The sequence below is a fragment of the Dama dama genome, chromosome 4, assembly GCF_033118175.1.
Source record: "Dama dama isolate Ldn47 chromosome 4, ASM3311817v1, whole genome shotgun sequence".
Classification (NCBI taxonomy): domain Eukaryota; kingdom Metazoa; phylum Chordata; class Mammalia; order Artiodactyla; family Cervidae; genus Dama; species Dama dama.
The window spans coordinates 34,877,430-34,897,510 of NC_083684.1; the positions used below are offsets into that span (position 1 = coordinate 34,877,430).

Consider the following 20,081-nt stretch of genomic DNA (forward strand, 5'->3'; position numbering starts at 1 on the left):
CAGTGAAGAGAAAGAGTGCTGGGGAAAGACAGGGCCTGTAACATCCTTGGGGCGCTTGGATCTGATCATGAGAGAAGCCATTTAAACCCTGGGGACTTTTTGTTACTTGGGCCGGTTTCCATTTATTATTCAGGTAGTTTGAGAGAGGTTTTCTGTCCTGAATAAGCAAATATGTTTTAATAAATATACGTACTGTCTCCATCTAGGTGTTTTCTGTTTAAGAGCGGTGTAAGCATTTACCAAGCTCTTCGGTGTGAAGCTACATGAAATGCATACATTCATTCAACAGTTTCTTATATTCGTTAAACACAGCCACCGTTTTTTGATCTTCCCTTTGAGCCCATGCATTATACTCTAAGGTCACATAATTTGTTTTTTAAATTACTTGAAATGCTATAAGTAACGCCTAGATGTACTTATCTTAAGAGAAGACTGGGGCTGAGAAACGCAATATTTATCAAAGAGCAGATAATAAGCGATGCAGCCCATGGACAGAATCCAGTCTGTGGGAGATGGCCTCCCTACCTGATGTGACTGTCTGTCACTGCTCACGTTCATCATCGTTGCTTCTAAGAGTATTTTATGTATTATAAGCCCAAGGAAGTCACAAATAGCGTGGGATCAAGAATAATAGAATCACAGCTGGAATAGCCCACACTTCCCCTCTTTCCTCCAATTTTCTCTGCATCATAACTTTTTTTCCTTCTCAGCCCTCTAAGAAAACAAATGAATGCATGCTGTATATCAGGAGGCTCAGGCCCATTGTAATGTGTGCGGTCTTGCTTGTATAAGCCCAACATCCAATAGACTTAAAAACGTGGATCTCACAGGGACCCAGGAATTGACTGGTAAATTATGGGCTCTATTTGCTTAACCTTCACAGCCTGGTTTTGGCCTGTTGGTTTCCTAAATTTTCCCCGGATCTCTTAAGGGAACTGGGGACTTCTCTGACATCTTATTTTGTTCATCTTTGCCCTCCTGCCAAGCCACAGGCATACCCATGGAACAAGCACCTTGGCTGGGTACTTCTCTTAAGGAGGAGAGTCACAGGTGGGAACATCTACATACCTAGTAGTGAAGAGTTTTTGACCTTTTGGGAATTCCTGCTGCCAAGTCCTCCTCATTAATTTAACCCTCTGTATCCTGGGATCCGCATATGAAGATCCAGGATACATTATGGGAAGCTTTTATATAGCTAGTTTAACCCCTTAAATTCCATCCTTACCTGACGCCAGCTTCCTTCTTTCCAATTATGAGATCCCACTAACTTTTCTACTTGGTCCATCCGAATTACATTACTAAAAACCCTGCCTACTTTGCTGTTCTCTACCACCTGCTCATTGCCATCACCCTTCTGAGGAGGAAAGACTCTGATAAGAGGAATTTTACAATGCTAAAACTCCATATTCTACACTTACAATCGAGACCCAGCACATATTCCAATAATGCATTCCCAGGAGACTCTTGCGGAGAAGGCAATGGCATCCCACTCCAGTACTCTTGCCTGGAAAATCCCATGGATGGAGAAGCCTGGTAGGCTGCAGTCCATGGGGTCACGAAGAGTCGGACACAACTGAGTGACTTCACTTTCACTTTTCACTTTCACACATTGGAGAAGGAAATGGCAACCCACTCCAGTGTTCTTGCCTGGAGAATCCCAGGGACGGGGGAGCCTGGTGGGCTGCCGTCTATGGGGTCGCACAGAGTCGGGCATGACTGACGCGACTTAGCAGCAGCAGAAGCAGACTCTTGCACAGCCAAGATTTGGATTTTAAATTCCCATTTTACAATTCAGACATTGGAAACTGTGCTTTTAAGAGAAATGGGTAAGTAATTCCTTGGTAACAGTGCTTTGCTTACTTTGAAAGATACAAATGAGTAATATAATAAAAGCGATGACTGCCTTTGGAAATGTGCTTCATTAGAGCTCTTGCATTTTGCTTAAACTCTAAATTCAGTGGAATGTTGATACAGAGTAGTGATCTTTGTGAAAGTGAAAGTGAAGTTTGCTCAGTCATGTCCAACTCTTTGCAATCCCATGGACTGTAGTCCAAGGAATTATCCAGGCCAGAATACTGAAGTGGGTAGCATTTCCCTTCTCCAGGGGGTCATGCTGACCCAGGAATTGAACTGGGATCTCCTTCATTGCAGGTGAATTCTTTACCAACTGAGTCATAAGGGAAGACTAAGAATACTGGAGTGGATAGCCTATCCCTTCTCCAGGGGATCTTCCCGACCCAGGAATCGAACTGGGGTCTCCTGCACTGCAGGCAGATTCTCTACCAACTGAGCTATCAGGGAAGCCCAGTGATCTTTATGCCCAGCATTATTTTATTTTATTTTTTTTGCTTAGGTTCTTTTCTAAAAAAAAATAAATTTATTTATTTGGCTGCCTCCAGTCTTAGTTGCAGCACATGGCATGCAGGCTTAGTTGCTTCACAGCATGTGGGATCTCAGTTCCCCAACTAGGAATTGAACCCATGCCTTGCAACCCAGCATCGCAAGGCAGGTTTGTAACCACTGGACCACCAAGGAAATCTCTGTGCTTAAGTTCTTGATCGTTTCCTCCAGTCGGTATAAGGCAATGTGTTTTTCTTCAAGTTTATTAATCTAAATACCATATCGATTGAAATATCTTTGAAATAAGAGTGTGTATTATAGCTGAGGCCATATTGTATTATATTTAATTGTCAGCTTTTTAGTGGAACATTATTTTTCTTAGTTGGATATAAATTAATGATTCATCTCCTTAACAATATCTTATATTTGGTGATATCAAAGTTCAAAGGCATTGGATGAGAGTTTAGGCTTTCAGTCAGAAAAAAGCTAAGATAGCGGGTTGACCTGATGTGGTTTCAGGTCACTACAATTGACTCATTTCCATTAAAAATTATTCACTAGACTATTTTGAAGAAGGTTCCCTGGTAGCTCAGTTGGTAAAGAATTCCCCTGCAATGCAGGAGACCTCAGTTCGATTCCTGGGTCGGGAAGATCCACTGGAGAAGGAATAGACTACTCACAACAGTATTCTTGGACTTCCCCTATGGCTCATCTGGTAAAGAATCTGCCTGCGATGTGGGAAACCTGGGTTCGATCCCTGGGTTGGGAAGGTCCCCTGGTGAAGGGAAAGGCTACCCATGCCAGTATTCTGGCCTGGAGAATTCCATGGACTATACAGTCAGTGGGGTTGCAAAGAGTCTGATAGGACTGAGTGACTTTCGCTTTCACTCACTCAGACTATATTGAGGTATAGGTTCAACGCCATAGTTTTTAGTCCCTACTTTGTTATGTACAAACGTAACAATCCTAAGAATGGCCAAGGGAAAAACGATACTGATCCAGATCAGGAGTCAAGTATTTATGTGTCTCTAACTGTAGATCATGTAAATGTCTCATCATATTACTAAAAATTATATAAAAACTATTTATGTGGAATTGAAGTACTATGAAAGTCCCATTTCTAAAAAATAGTAAATATTTCTAAATGCCTTTTCTTTCCATTTAATGTATTTTAGGCTCTTTGTATTTTTAAAAAAATGCTTAATGATTTATCTGTTCTTTTTTTTTTTTAATGCATTGTGTATATATATTTGAGTGATAATGTGTGATCATTAAAAGAGGATTATGTAGCAAGACCTTTTCAACTTTTTAATTAGATAGGCCTTCCAGATTTTGGCAATATGTTGAGCATCAGTTTTTGTGGCTTTCGTTTTTCTCTATCTTCTATATAATTGTCTATATCTATATAGAAAGGTATCTTTCTATATCTTCATTAAAAGTAGAGTGGAAAGTTGTGCAAGACAACCAGGGCTATTAGCCCAATACAAGAGTCATTGTTCTCTTTGTCAGCATAGGAAACAAATGATTTACCATGTTTCTTAATAACTCAGTATCGTAATGAATATCAAAGACCATTGTGAGGATCAAACAGTCTAGAGTCACACTTGGCATGCAGCAGATGCTCACTAAGCAATAGGCATAATAAAAGTTCTGTGTGTTTTAGGCCTGCGATATCTACAGTACATCATTTGTTTTAGTCTCTTTTTGTTGATGTTGCCAGGTTTTCTCCAACTAATACTGTGATGACATTCTTTGATGCTTCTCTATTAGTTTCTAACTTTCTATATTTTGAAAAAAGAAAACACAAGTGTTTGGAGACTATAAATGAAATAGCTACCGTTTTACTGAGCAAATATACTAGAGTGTACTGTAAGGCATCGAAAGGCAGCAGGCGCTACTATGAGAATGCAGTTTTAGCAGCATCGTAGCTGCCTTCTCTGCCTGGCAAGTCAGTGAACATATCTGAGCCTCAATTTGCTCATCTGAAAAATGGCCCTAATAATACTCATCCTGTGTATGTATGTATGTGTGTGTGTGCATATATATATATATATACATATATATATATATAGTAATAGGTAGATATATATTATATATATTATCTGAAATAATAGGTACTCAATACATTTTAGCTTTTTTTTTTTTTTGCAATTTGATATATAACCCATTCAAAGTAAGAAAGTACAGATTTGTCTTAATGGTGGGACTTTTAGATAATATCCTAAACAGAGATGTAAGCATGCTTCTAATCTTACAATCCTTTTTAATATTTCTCAATGAAAGTTACTTTGTAAGCAATTCTGTGTTCATGGCATTTAATGTTAGATTCTTCCCTGAAAGACAAGTTGTTACAAAATTAAACATCCATTTTAGAATAAGTATTTTTAGAAAGGCAGAAAAGTTCTAGCAGGATTAATACAGGGGTATAGGTTTTGTGTTTTTTTTCTTGTCTACCCAGTCCAAATGTGAAATTTATATAATTACCTGCATACATTTTAGTTTTCTTTCTTTGGGGAAAAAAGATAATGAATTCTAGATAGTTGTCTTTTAACTATTCTAAAACTTTCTTCTTTGAACTTCAGCCTTCCAACATTCATGACAAAGTTTTATGTCAACTCACAATACATTTCAGAATATGGCCAAAGTTTTTTTTTTTATTATTATTTTTAAGATTTGAAACTGTACACTGAGAAAATTCTTCTAAATCTATTAACTGTGTTCTTATCCCTGCAAAATTTGTTTAAACTCTCTCATTTTGAGAGATCTTTCTGATAAATCAAAACTGAATCCAGTGATTAAATATTTTCATAAAACTGTTAACCTTTTTTGTCTTTAGTCTTAGACTACAGACAAGACTTAGCAATTCTGAACTATTAGAGCCATGTATCATACATTCATTGAGTTCTTTGATGTATGGGAATAATTTAATTCTTTAATATGTCCAGAGCCCTGCTCAATATTGAGAACCTATAATGCTGTAGAAGCATATCTTTTAATAATACTATTCACATTTTAATATGGAAGAGATCTGGTACAATAATTTCTAGTGTAAAGATCACGTCCATCTGCATTATTTCTTTCCAAGGTTGATAAAGAGGACAAAGTGCATAGAGTGTCACATAAGTTCACGCACTGCCCTTGACATTCATCTCATATTCTTCCACTTGCTCATCACAGTGGTTTTGTTTTAACATTGTCCAACACGGCCTGCTACAGAAAGTTAAAAGCCTTGTCCAAAGTCACAGCTTCATTAATTGGTGGATGGGGGACTAGTCTGATTTCAAAGGTTGTACTATAGCTCCTAATACCATGAGTTTGCACACTCAGTATGTTAGAATAGATGAGTCCTTAGCTCCCAGGATGAACCTATTCATTTTGTGCGAGAGGAAACTAAAGTCCAGGGAGAAGTATATCACAGTGTGACCTTGACGAAACTAGCAATCTCTGGCCAAATGAAAGCATGAAACTCAGAGAAGGATGACTCTGCTCAGCACACCAGCTACAGCGGCACCCTTTTTTTCAGACTGCTTTAAGATAAACAGCCTTCAAAAGGCTGAGAGTAATATACTCAAGCAATAGAGGTAAGAAATTTTAGTAGGCCATCTACCAGGATGAAAGCAAAGTTAATGAGTAACCCAAAAAGATCCAAGGACAACAATTACTGTCTTCCTCTACAAAGTGCATGAGCACATTCATTCTGGAGGCAGCTTAGGAATAGAACAGGCAACAAATAGAAAATGAACCCAACATGAGGTCCAAAAACCAGAACAATCCTATCCTTTAGTTGCCAGGGGCCCTCAGGAACATTAGACAGCACTGAGAGTTAGCTGAAAATTGTTAGCTGACAGATACCTAAACTAACTATGCATAGCAGCTGGAAAAGGCATGAACTATTTATCAGGAGATGTGGATCAAAACTAAAATGGATTCTAATAAACTTGCAAAAATAGAATCGTCAGCCCTGGCTCACAGGCCTGCAGCACAAATTGCAGTGATGTCTGTGGATCGCTGTGAATTTGGAAAGAGCTCACCAACATGATTTGACTCTGCAAGCAGAAAAAAGATTTTAAAAAAATATATAGTTCAACATCATGTGTCTAAGCTCAGGAATCATGAGGACGCCAATCTGAAACTCACAGGGAGAATCATCTGCTGGTGACTGCAGATGTGCATCACCACCCCTATCAGCTAAACAATTTGTTAAGATGAGAGAGAGGGAACCTAGGAAAACCACTATGTTGGGCTTCCCTTGTGGCTCAGCTGGTAAGGAATCCACTTGCAATGCGGGAGACCTGGGTTCGATCCCTAGGTTGGGAAGATCCCCTGAAGAAGGGAAAGGCTACCCACTCCCATACTCTGGCCTGGAGAATTTCATGGACTGTATAGTCCATGGGGTCACAAAGAGTCAGACACAACTGAGCGACTTTCACTTTCAATCCTTTATGTAGAAACTGTTTCACGAGTTGAGGAAGATTTAAGCAGGAACATTGTTTATGACAGTATAGAAGTTAGAATGTGTGATCATTCCTCCTCAAATCACAGCATTTTTGCAGGCTTAGCCTGTGAATTTCTTCCCTCGATGACAAAAAGCCATATTAAATTATAGCCTTTCTCTCTGAGAATTCAGATTAGTAGAAGACTGGGTCCTAAGGAGAACAAAAATACTCTGCATAGGAGGACAAATACAGTGTCTATGTTATTCACTGTTTTGTTTTCAATTCCCAGGGTAGTGCCTTGCAGGTGGTAAGCACTAAATAAATAGGTATTGAATGAATATCTGAGTGAATGAAGATATATTGTCTCATCAATAACCTCAGAGGACAGTGGAGGAGCTACTCCTTGACTCAAGATAGATACACGTGTCTACCTCAGCAGTCATCACAGTCCTGCAGAGAAAAGCAAAGAAAACTTTCCAGAAATGTTAAGTACTCCCTTCCTCTGCTCACAGCTGAGAGGAACCCAGGTTGTTATGAATGACTTGGAATTAGACAGATAGAAAAAAGAGGGAGCAGAGAGTATATATTCCAGACCGAAGGAATGGACAGTAGGTACAAAAAGCATAATTGGTTTTGCATGTTCAACCTAAAGGATGTATAAGATGGGAACAAGGTAGAAGGGAGTGATGGAAAATAAAGTTGGAGAGAGAGACATCTCTCATATTATCTTTATTTAAAGTTAATTTTTATTGGAGTATAGTTGCTTTACATTATTGTATTAGTTTCCGCTGTACAGGCGGAGAAGGCAATGGCAACCCACTCCAGTGTTCTTGCCTGGAGAATCCCAGGGACGGGGGAGCCTGGTGGGCTGCCGTCTATGGGGTCGCACAGAGTCGGACACGACTGAGGCGACTCAGCAGCAGCAGCAGCAGCAGCAGCCATGTACAGTAAAGTGAATCAGCTATATGTATACATATATCGCTTCTTCTTTTGGATTTCCTCCCCATTTAGGTCACCGCAGTGCATTGAGTAGACTTCCCTGTGCTATACAGTAGGTTGTCTACTATTGATTTTTTAAGAAATACATTTGAAGTTTCTGTATCTAGCATCATTTAATATCTTCATAACCTGGCTATTTATAAGGCGCTACTTGCTCAAAAAATTGTGTCATTCTATCAACTCTTAAACATTCCATTTGCCAATATAGAGAGCCATATGTGCAATTGGACTGAGTCCTGTGGAAACCTACAGTTTTTAGGTACTTTTTATTTTTAGCTATTGATCGTCTATGGTAATCAGGGTTACATTCAAAGAACAACTTGAGTTACCCAAATACTCTTCTTTCCCAGTTCTGCTTTCTCCCTGCTTTACTCATTGCCAACGTTTACTGATATGCCCAATCATTGGCCTGTCAGGTAAGGGACAGTTGAACAGTATATAAGTACTTATCACCCAAAACTTTATTTTGGTTTCCTTTTTGATATTTTTGTTTGTTGCATTGGGTGAATGAGACAGATTTGGGGGCTCACAAATTTGTAGAAGAAGAGAAAGAAGGGAAGGAAACTAGTATTTCTTGAGTCCCTTCTAGTCACCAGACACTGAACTTAGCACATTCTTATTTTTTTAACTTAATATTTTCTTATAAAAAACAACATAGGGATAGTTATTACTTTCCTCTTATAGAAAAAGGCTTGAGGTTATTCAGCGATTTGTGCAAGTTCTCACAGTTCATATTTAGAAGAGCTAGGTTTCAAAACTAAATATTCTTAACCGGAAAGCCTGTGTTGTTCTATATTCCACAGGGGCTCTCTTTTATCATTCATTCTAATTCATCCCAAGTCAGCTTTTTAAATGTTTATCTATGCGAGTGTCCCCTTTACTGTTCCCAAATTATTTCTCTGCCTTCTCTACACACTTTAATAAACTGAAGGATCCAAAGAACAGGGTGGGTGTTATTCAGGTCACATCCCTAGATGGCATGTCACGTATGCCTAATGTTGTGTCTATAAAGTGCTCAAATTAATTCTAAATGCGAACTTCTGTGTTGAAAGGAGACGAAGTGATTGTCAACTACATTTAATACTTTTTTTTTAGAAAGGGAGAATTTGCATAGACTGACAGCTCATTTTGTTTCCACATTCAATTTTAATATCTGTGTGCTTACCAAAGGACAGTCATGTTTATTTGGCACCCGCAAAATCCCAAGGCTTATTTTCATGCTTGTAAATAGATGACAGATCAGTAAATAACATTATTCTTTAATGACACAAACAACAAAGTAGTCTAAACAAGATTTGGTTAAAAAAAAGTGTTCTCTGAGTAACTCTTTATACTTCCCCTAATGTACGGTTGCTTCCAACAATAAGTGTTCTATTTTTTTTTCTTTTGAAGCAAAAGTCTCAGAAAGCAAAATTCTAAAACAAAAATGAAACAAATTTCTATGCTGTAAGGTATTTTTAAGATAACTTCAAGGTAACTAACCATATGCCAATTTATCTCTTGTTTTTTCTCTTTCAAAAATCTTCAGAATTAGAATTCTCTATAAGAACCAGAAATGATTGCTAGCAGGTTGATAGCAAAGCTCTGAATCAATTCATAACTCTGAATAGCATATGGACAACTACACATATCAGTGTATGCAGTGTATCTAAATTATATCCATAGGAATCAGCAATCTCAGAACTAAATTGTTTTCCATAACATACACTGGCAAATATATGCTGTGCTGTACTATGTATGACCAGAGCAATAATTTTAGGCTTATCAATTTTTGCAAAAGAAATTCTTAACTTCTGAGGGTACTCCTGTATTATGACTTAAAAAAAGAAAAACAAACATACAAAAAAAAAATATTTGGAAATGATACAAAATAACAAGAGCTTTATAAAAACTACTTAAGCAAAGAAAATCTAGTTTTCTGAACCAAACTCTATAGCCACACTCAACTTGGAAGTGCAGATCTGTTATCTGTTTTTCTTAACTTGCACATCGTCTTTAATTACAGTTTAGATGACAAAATGAAACATAAATGGCTTTTTATCAACGAAACATTGCTAGAAGCATAAACAATAAATTATGAATTACTGAAGCAGAAGCCTTTTTGGATCATGTATGCATAATGCTATTCTGCATATTCGGAATCCCAGTTGCCCCTTCTGTTTCATGCAAATTGAGCATTACCTTTTATGATTTAACACTGAGGAAAAATGTCTTGCTTCATATGGGTAAAAGCTAACACCATATATGAAAAAGCCCTCTTATCAATGTTTGATGCTGTGAAAGTCTACTGTGTGAGCAGAGGGGACAGGATCACCATATTGGAAGCATGCACGGATAGGTATTCATTATCACACTCACACAAGCACACAGTGTTCACTTGTTGCTTAGGTATGGTTGCCAGAGTAACCCAATAATAATGAGTCCACTGTCGCTGAGGGATGGAGGCTTTTGTAAAGAACACTTGAGGAAAGAGATGCTATTTAGGAAAGTCCTCTGTTAGTTTCAAAGCAGCTTGGTGTAATGGAAGAATTTAATGAGACTCAAGGTGGCCAGAAAGAGGACAATCGGCTTACCAGGGTGGTCCTCTTTGCTGTGTGGATCATCAGGAAGGCCTTTCAGGTCGAATTCAGCCCAGATGTGGTAGAGTGGCTTAAAAGGGAGGAAAGAGGAATTCTGCCTGGAAACCTACCTCCTGAACACAGGAGAGGTGTTCCTAAGGATTCAGTTGGAGAGAGGGTGGAGAGCAGAGGACCAGCTTGGGCTGGCTTAGAAGGAGGGAAACCCACTTCCAAGCAGTAAATTTTAGTTTTGGGACAAGAGGCTTCTGAATTAAGTTGGTATTATTCAAAAGAGCAAAGGAAGACTGTGGTTAATTTTCCAGCTTATACAAAATGATTCCTGTAGAGTCTGTTTTGGGAGGTAGTAGATGAATTTAAAACAACTTGATATGGTAGAATGGAATGTCATCTTAACAAGTTGGAAACTGGAATTAGCCTTTGTGTGGAGAAAGCTGAGTTTCATGTTGGCAAAGGAGAAAGAAAGAAAGAAAAAAAAAGCCTGCATATTTAAAACCAGATCCAGGAATCTCAGTGATTTTGTGGCTGGTAAATATCTTCATTCTTTCCCTACCTTCCCGTCTTCCTATTTTTTTCCCTTTTATGTTTCTTTGATGATACCCTTTAGACGGCAATGCATTGCAAAGCATATTAGTGAGGATCATGGTTTTCACAGCTACCAAACGAGGCCAATTTTAGAACTACTGTGCAGCATTCAAAAATCAACAGAATTAAAGCTGCAAAGAGACCTGTTTGAGAACGGTAAACCAGAAGAGATGGAACATAGTGCGGGCGTTAGGGAATTAATGGATTCATGTAAATAGGATCTTGTCCCACTTCATGATGAGTATTTTTCTATGTGCCAGACATTGGCATAATAGCTCTGTAAGCCATCGGTTACTCATATCCATCAAAGCACACCTAAGGGGTAGATAGGTGGTGTTATCCTTGCTATCACAGATGAGAAAATTGAGGCTTAAAATAACTTGTCTGCAGTCAGTATTCTCACAAGGGAGGTTTCTAGAGGATCAAAAGATGTGAAACACATAGTGAAGTTGGCCATTGAGTTGAGATGGAAACCCTGCCAAACAAAACATGAATTATACTCTAAACAGGTAACTATGGAATGTATATTGAGATAATTGAAGGTACACTTATTTCAAAACTCCAGTCAGCATCTCCATTATCCAAATTAATTATCAAAATCATGCCTTTTAGAGTGAGGTTCTTGCTAATAGAATTTTGGTTAATGAAGAGTCATCAAGAAGAGACAAAAACAGTGTCATCAGATACTCTGGTTTCCCCACTGTTTTTCCTAACCAGTAGTCTAATCAAGCTATAATTGAGGCCAAGTCTATGTCTTTCTTTCCCACAGACTCTCTAGGGCAGAGTTTTTTGTTCTTCTCATTATGCTACACATGTGATTCAAATATTTTAGTAAAGATTCCCATTTTTCCAGCTAGCTTTCTGGCAATTTCCATCAAATCTTCTAACTACAGTGTGCAGGCTAGAGAAAATCATGTTTCTGTCAGCTTCAGACTCTCTGCATTCAAGATGTTTCTGTATCTGGGGGAAGTTCATTTATCTTCCCTGACTTGTTACAGTTAATTGTTGAGTATCTTCCATTTTCACAATTAGGATGGAAGTTGGTACTAAAGTGTAGTCAGTCACACTCCCTTTGTTTATAAATTCATCCAACTGGAAGATGAAGAAAACGACATCTGGGGCTGTATAACTGAGAAGATGTAAGTTGCTGTGGTTGTTTAGTGTGTATATGTGATGAGTGACTCATCACATTTTTGACCTTTGTTTTCACCTTTATCTGTGTTGAAGTTTGCTTTCCTATTCTGGCAGGAATATAATTCTCATATATTCAGAAAGAGAATTATTTGTGAAATCACTCAACTGCATAGGAGACAAGAGACAGTTAATTTCTATCTCATTTTGGTTTTGATTATGAATTAGTCAGCTGAAAATTACAGAAGGACCAAGCTATATGAGAGGAGAGAAAGATCACAGTAAATTCAAACTGAAAGACATGCTGCAAGTTTCTTAGAAAATGCCAAATACTGAAACCATCTCCCTTAAAGATCCAGTTAATAAGAGGAGCCATCCACCCATCAATGATGGATTTGACTATGTTGCCTCTCTCAAAATATTAACCCTCCTCTGGTGGACTGGGACTTGTAAATCATGATGTTCTCAGTGGAGAAACATCAGCTATTAACCATTTTTAAAGTCAATTTGAAGAAGAAAAAAACTATTCTGAATATGAGTTTATCATTTGATTTTCTCATGTTTCAAACATAAAACATACCATAGTTTTAGAGTAAATGATGTCTAATATTTGAAATTTTTTTTTTTTTGGTTGTTTTGTGTTCCCTTATCATCTTAAGGAATGGGTAACAGGCTCACAAGACATCATCTTATCTACCTTCTTATCAATGTATCTCCAGCATTTTAAATCTGACAACTTCTTTCCATTACTTTAATGGTTTCTACACATTAAGAGTAGACAAATTGTGGTTTATTTCCTATTTTCTTAGAAACTATCCAAAAAAGTAAAATAAAACTCAATGAATTTCTGATCTAGGAAAAGAGAGATAGTGTATAAACTTGACATATCTGTTCTAAAGACCTGTGGGTTCATGATTTATTCTATGGAGATGTTGAATATTTGGATCCTAAATCCAAAGTCACAGAGAACATATGTCCTAGTTTCCACAAGACAGCCCTGGTTTATGGTTTTTCTAGGCATAAATATAAATAGCAACCCCTTTCACTTTAAAAAAAAAATCCCAATTGGAACAATAAATTATATGGTCACTCTTTACAAAATAAATCAACACATCATTTTATATAAATAATCACGGCACAGAGAGTGTTCTTTCTCTTCTGAGCACTTTTGTGATACCTAGGACTCTTTTTTTTGCTTGCAATTATTTCACACATTGTAAGGTAAGTCAAAACTTAAGTCGTATTTTCTAGTTTCAAGAGAAAACATAACCCACATATCTTTAATATTTTACTGCATGTTTTACTGAAATGTGTGATGGGGCACAAAGAGCTTTCCTAGATGTACAAGCTTCTACTTTGTACTAATTCTAAAAGTTTGAGAAAACACTTGAAATGCATTCACCTTAGGACTAAAATCTCATCTTTTAAAGGGTTTAGGGCATAGTAAATATAGTACAAAACCACACTTTCACAGGCATGCAGTAACAGCCTTTCATTCATCCAACACATGTTTATGCAGTATCTCTGAGCCATACCTATAATGGGCATATCTTGAATTGCAGAATGCATAGAAAGCACCAAGGAGCTTAGAACCTGGGATGGGGAAACATTTCTTCACAGAGAAATTTTAAATGTAGGACATTTGATATGCAAAAATAATGACTGATACCTGTTAGTTCACAATCAAAGTAAGAATTGCCCACACTTTTGCATAGACTTTCAGCTCAGTTTGGAATTTCCAAGGGGGCTCTCATCTTAGGCATAGTCATGTGACTTCCACAAAAAAGAAATGTTGGCAGAGTTACCCAAAGAACAAAAACAATGTACTTGGATTAGAGCTTCTAATTAAGGGAGGCTAACACATTTAACTCAATCACTGAGGAAAGAGACCAAGATTTCATCTCCTTAATGTTTGCAACAGTGTAAGCCAGCTGAATGAGTAATATCTATATAACAGCTTTCCCATTTCCTTTTCTGTAATGCATTCATGATGCCCAAAGAAACAAGTAGCATTTTGTTAAAACGTAAGGCCAGAATATACTTTAACAAGGGCCATATATGTTATTTCACTTCATAAGTGAAGTTTTATCAAAATTCACTACCTCCTTGAAACAGAACAAAGCAAGTAATCCAAATGTCATGAACCAGATTTTACTCTTCCAATTGAGTATAGTTTTTTTTTATATAGACCATTCATAAATCTAAACAAATGCCTATAATAAAGCCAGAAGACAGACCCTGACAACACATTTATTTTGCTAATCATTCTGTGAAACATCTGAAATGAAGACTTAAATACATCTGAGCCAAAATAAATAGCTAAAAATCCTTGTTAAATATACTGCAGCTTAGAAAAGAAAAATGCATAGATGAGATAGACTTTTAAAAAATGATCTATGACCTTCCTGGGTAATAGACAATAGTTAAGGGAAACGGTTAATCTGAGCTTGGTTCTTAACAAATAATGAAATGGATTTAATGTTCTCTGTGACTAAAAGACTTAACCATAAAATCAGTTCATATTAGCACCAAAAAACACTGATAAGGAGTGTCCTTCAAGAAGGATTTTCAGATCTAATTGCTGTTGTCAAAGTTGGTACAGGCTTAAAACAAATACCTCTAATGTGTACCCACAAAGCAGGCAAAATTAGAATAGGCTTTCCCTAAAGACTTGGTAAACATTCAATTAAAACTTAACAACTGCAAAGTATAAGCCAGCTCCTCCTCTATCAGATATCTCAGTATCTTAAAATTACTGGAACTTTCACAGGGTTTAAATCTTTATTGTTCATTTCCTATAAGTAAGGTGATTGAGGTACTGCCTGGGATAAAATTAACTTGTACATTCACAATTTCCACATGTATTGTTTGAAAAAGAGGAAGAGATGCAATTACCATGACTTTAGGCTGATAAGCTAAATTTTAACTGCTCATAGGTGAAGAAAAAATACTGTGCTGATATTGTCAGTGAAATTATGAAATCACATCCTATTTTCTGATGTATATCCTATCCTGTTTCCCAATGCTAATATATTTACCTTCATTTTTCTTGATGGTAAAATTCGGATTGTTGACCATTTCTGGAAGAAGACTGTATAAGAAATAATGTCCATTTTTGGGATCATCTTTGTCCATGGCACTCACCGTTTGAATGACCTGTAACATAAAACTTGACGTCAGCATTTCTGATGACATCAGAGGGCTCGCACTGCCTTTAAAAGCTGAGTGACATTCCTCTCATGGAGTGATACTTTGGTCCAAGGAATATTTTCCATTTTCTAAATTGTTATGGATGGTTTGTGCCACGGATAAGGAGAAACATTCATCACTTTGAAACCTAACTCTGATAAGTTCATGAAAATTAAGGTCATTACCTTTGTGTCCATTTATTGTCTGTGGCTTGAAATAGCAAATTTCAGGGTATTTGAAAACATTTTCATTGGGCATTTAGAGGTTTCTTTCCACTTCGAGTATGGGCAGGCTTCTAGAATGAAATTTGGAATTGTACAGTGATTGTAGTGTGGCTTCTGGGAGGATATTGGAGGTAAAGGACTTACATCTTGAATCCTCACAGCTCCTCTTTCATTTCGCTGATTAGGCTCTAAGTGCCAAAAAGCATGTTCCTGGACACAAACATCACTGCCACACACCTTTCTGAAGAGTTGTGTCTTCTGTTCCTTCCCAATAATCAATACTGTTTTTAAAGCTAGTGGATAACACATGCCAACAATGCTTTGGAGTGTATCCTAGATGAATGAATTATAGGGCTTAGAAGAATTACCACCGTGCAGAGCACTGTTTGGACAGATACACATACTCAGAATTGGTGCCAGTTGAATGTGCTTATTTCATTTGCAGAGCTGCATTCACTTAGTGCTAAGTTGTTCCTTGGGATGTCAAGAGAATTCACTTAATAATTCATATTTATAAATTTGTGATATTAATCACTTCAGTATGAAACACTGGGCAACAGCTAATGGAGTAAAAATGATAGCTTATGCTACTACGGTAAATAGCTACAACATAATTTCTGCCAAAAACATATGCCTATAAAGCATGACTGTCAAGGAGATATCAGATTTACCATCAAAAATTTAACACAGAAATACTTTCAGGTTTGTGAAATTTAGAGAATACAATTTGATGCCTAACATGTCTGTTTGAACAACTATGTTCTATTCAACTTTGATGGTATCATTAAAGAGAAAAAAAGTGGATCACTTTTGTTTTGCAAAAGATATCATTGCCTTGGACTTTATTGCCTACATAGATGAGAATCACAATTTAAGAACATTTTCAATAGCTGTGGAGTTTTGCATTGTTATCATCCACATGCTATATGGTAAGCAGTATATCAAGGTTATTTCAGGCAGAAATGAAATAACTTCTCTCATTTCTCCATTTTTAAAAAATGGAACATATTCCTACTCAGTAGGTGTTTTACTCTTGTTAAGTACCTTGTGAAATGTCTTATAATTTTACTTAGCTTGAGTAACAGAAAATAGCACAAAATATAAATCATGGATAAAACAATGAGATAGCCATTAAGGTGATGGACTTTGAAATAAAGCCACCTTGATAGAAGTCATAATCTCATCCTTTACTAATTGCATGACATGGAGGGACTTAACTCTTTTTGAAACTCAGTCTTCTTGTATTCCTAAATTTTAAATGAAAAAAATACTTTTTTTCGTAGGATCCTGTTCTTTAGGTAAATTCACATCAATTTCTTAATATGTTGTCTGGTTCCTAGTAAATGTTCAATGAGTATTAGTCATCATCATTATTATTGACTAATTTTTGTTAAGGTCAATACCATTTTTTCATGACAGCACCTTGATAAGTGTAACAACTTTGATATTACATGAACAGGGCCTCACTTCTATCAAATTAGGTGGGAAAGCAATTTTATTTACTATATCTAAACAACTGGCATATTTGCCTTGACATTTAAGGGCAGAAAGATTCCCTGGGGTTCCAGTTTTATAAAGAAGGGGAGAAACTCTGAAACCCAGATGACTCTTTTATTATAGACAACCTACACATACAAATATTGAACAGAATAATTTTACAGGAGCCTTCTTGTAGGCAGTTATGAAGAACAGAGTGGGGGGGAATTATTTGTGAGTACATGTAGCATCATCTTCTTCCTTTACCCAGTTTTGTTTCAAAAGACTTCTATTCCCAAGTGCACCTATTGAAGTAGTAATTCCTAAGTGTATGAGCACATGTGAAGAAGATCAGGAACTTTCCCTGGTGGTCCAGTGGTTAACACTCCATGCTTCCAACCCAAGGGGCATGGGTTTGATCCCTGGTTGGGGAATAAGATCCCACATGCTGTGTGGCATGGCCAAGAAAATATTTAGAAATGGATAATAATAATAAAAATAAGAAGAATAAATGAAAAGAGGATTTCTTGATATTCTGGGGTGGAAATCATTCAAATTTAAATGCATTCTTGATGTGTAATTAACGGATAGATCTCCTACAAGCAATACCATTCTTAATATTTCTAAGTCATCTTCATAAAAAAGACTCAAACATGCTGGTAAGTGAATATACATGTTAAGCTCTCACAACCAAAACAAAAGAGGCAATAATTTAGCTTACCTGAAGTAAATGAGTGTAATTACCTGTCATACCACGTCTCAGAAGTTTGGTCTAAATATTACACCTGCAATGAATATTTTCCCACCGTTTATTTAAGCCAGGAACTCTGTAAGACATGCGACTTCTTGAGCTTGTTGAACCAAAAACTCTTGGAATAGGGCCTAGAAATCTGTGTTTTAAGCATTCTTCTTGGTGATTCTGATGCATGTTTAAGACTGGGATTACTCTTTTGAGTCAAGGGAAATGATTGGTGTCTATATGTCCCCTACTATTATTCATTAGGAGAGTCTGTACTGTCAAGTGCATATCAAAAGCAGGACATGATGTGTTGGGGAAAAATGTGGTGAAATGGTGAATCTTTAAATTATCTTCCAAATATCTTACGAACTGGCTACGGTTAGGACTTCGGTTTAAACCATTTTTGACACTTCATTTATTTTTAATGCAGATGGCCTGGCTGGTCATTTTCTCTTAAAGGAGATGCCTGGTAGATCATTTGGAGGACTTTAGGCTATTAAAATGCATAAAGTTACCCATGTTTAAAAGGCTGAAATCTTCATTGATGTAATAACATCTGAACACATTCGGTTTTAAACAACAGAAGAAGAAGAAGCAAGGAAGTGCACCTCCACACAAGCAGATTTTATAGGCATACTGAGCTGATGGCAAACGAAAAGTGCACACATTTCCCACTCTGAGCTTCTTAGACATCAGTTGATTTTTTAAGTAATTGGAGAACTATTTCACGAAAATGATATAAAAATTTTGGAGGAGTTATTAATGTGTTCATAAGTGATGAGTTGGTGTTTTTTCCCCCCCTCACTGCTGTTATCGATACTACTATTGATATCGAGTATACCAGCTGTGTATGTCATACATACATAGCATTTCATTTAGGGGATATAAGTATACCTATGGCTAATTCATGTTGATGTCTGACAGAAAACAACACAATTTTGTAATGCAATTATCCTTTGATTAAAAAATAAATCTTAAAAAAGTATCTAGTTTAAATACTTTTTTAGCAATAAAATTAGGATGCAGTTGAAAAATCAAATGTTTGATAATGTATTGTGGATTAATTTCAAAGGAATCTAAAAGCTAATATACATCTCATCAGAAAAACAAAGCTTATCTGAGGTCAGGCATAAGGAAATGAATTTGCAGGTTATCTTTGGATTTCCACAGGAGCAGACTCTGACTTGAAATCAAATGACTTTTCTAAGGCATAAAACTGAAAAAAGAAAGTTTTTTGAGAACTGTGGGCCATATCATAAATCTGACTCTTAAGAAAAATGATTCATTGGTAATCAATAACATTAAATCTCAGATTATAGTAAAGCAAACCTCAGATTGCTCTTATTAAAACATTTTCTTAAGCTTTAGTTTAGACTTTTATACTGACACAAAAATATTTTGAGTAGTACAGTTTTGCTGTCATTATTAACTTTTCAAAAGGCAAGCAGCCAGCAAACAAACACATTTCTGGTGATCTGATTGGTTAACAATCTTAAAATCCTCGTGGAATCTATTAGAATATCCCTTCTGAGTTTCTGTAGGTATTATTCATTGATTTGTTCTTAAGTGATGAGTGGGGTTTTTTTTTTTTCCCCTCTCACTGCTGTTCCAAAAGTATCTGACATATGGTAGCTATATAATAAGTATTATATGAATGAATAAGTGAGTGGATGAATACATATATCATGTCAGGCATGCTTTAGCATCATCACTAGTTCTTATGTAACCTTGAGAGGTAGACATGAAGAACTCTAGTGCATCAAAGACATTATGACATCTGATTCCAAGTAATTTGGATAACAAACTCCTACATCCTCCTGCCCCTGTGTCAGGCTGCCTAAAAATCTTCTTGGCGTTCATACCTTCTGCACATGTACTTCAGTTAAACTGGGGCTCAGACCTCCAATATATTGGATAGCATAAGGATGAACTTATCCACCTTTGCTACCTATGTTATTTATTTTATGAGTATTAAAGATCCCCTTTTGATTTTAAAGGTGGTAGAAAGCAAGTGAGTGAGGAGACATCCAAGGCAGTACAGGAAGGACAGAATAGTTTTTGGTTTTCCATTCATTCTTTGGCCTATTATTGATGGTTTTTATCAGTGTTAACATTCCTGAAATACTAACTTCTAATTTCTTAGATCGGGCTTCTCTATGGCTCTGTGGTAAAGAACCCACCTGCCAAGCAGGATACATGGGTTTGACCTCTGGGTTGAGAAGATCTCCTGGAGTAGGAATGGCAACCCACTCCAGTATTCTTGCCTGGGAATCCCAGGGACAGAGGGGCCTAGCAGACTACAGTCCGTGGGGTCACAAAAAAGTCCGACATGACTTCACAGCTACACAACAACAAATTTCTTAGATCAGTAGCTTTCAAATTGAGG

The 20,081-nt window shown here is 36.8% G+C and overlaps 1 protein-coding gene across 2 annotated transcripts in view; it reads right to left on the reverse strand.

Annotated features, from left to right (window-relative positions):
* The window catches only part of CDH8 (cadherin 8), a 393,451-nt gene that overhangs the window by 45,789 nt on the left and 327,581 nt on the right, over positions 1-20,081 (reverse strand). For both annotated transcript variants that reach the window (XM_061138647.1, XM_061138648.1), the window contains exon 10: positions 15,106-15,223. In XM_061138647.1, the coding sequence (XP_060994630.1) occupies positions 15,106-15,223 (118 nt within the window). The remainder of the gene's footprint in view (positions 1-15,105; positions 15,224-20,081) is intronic.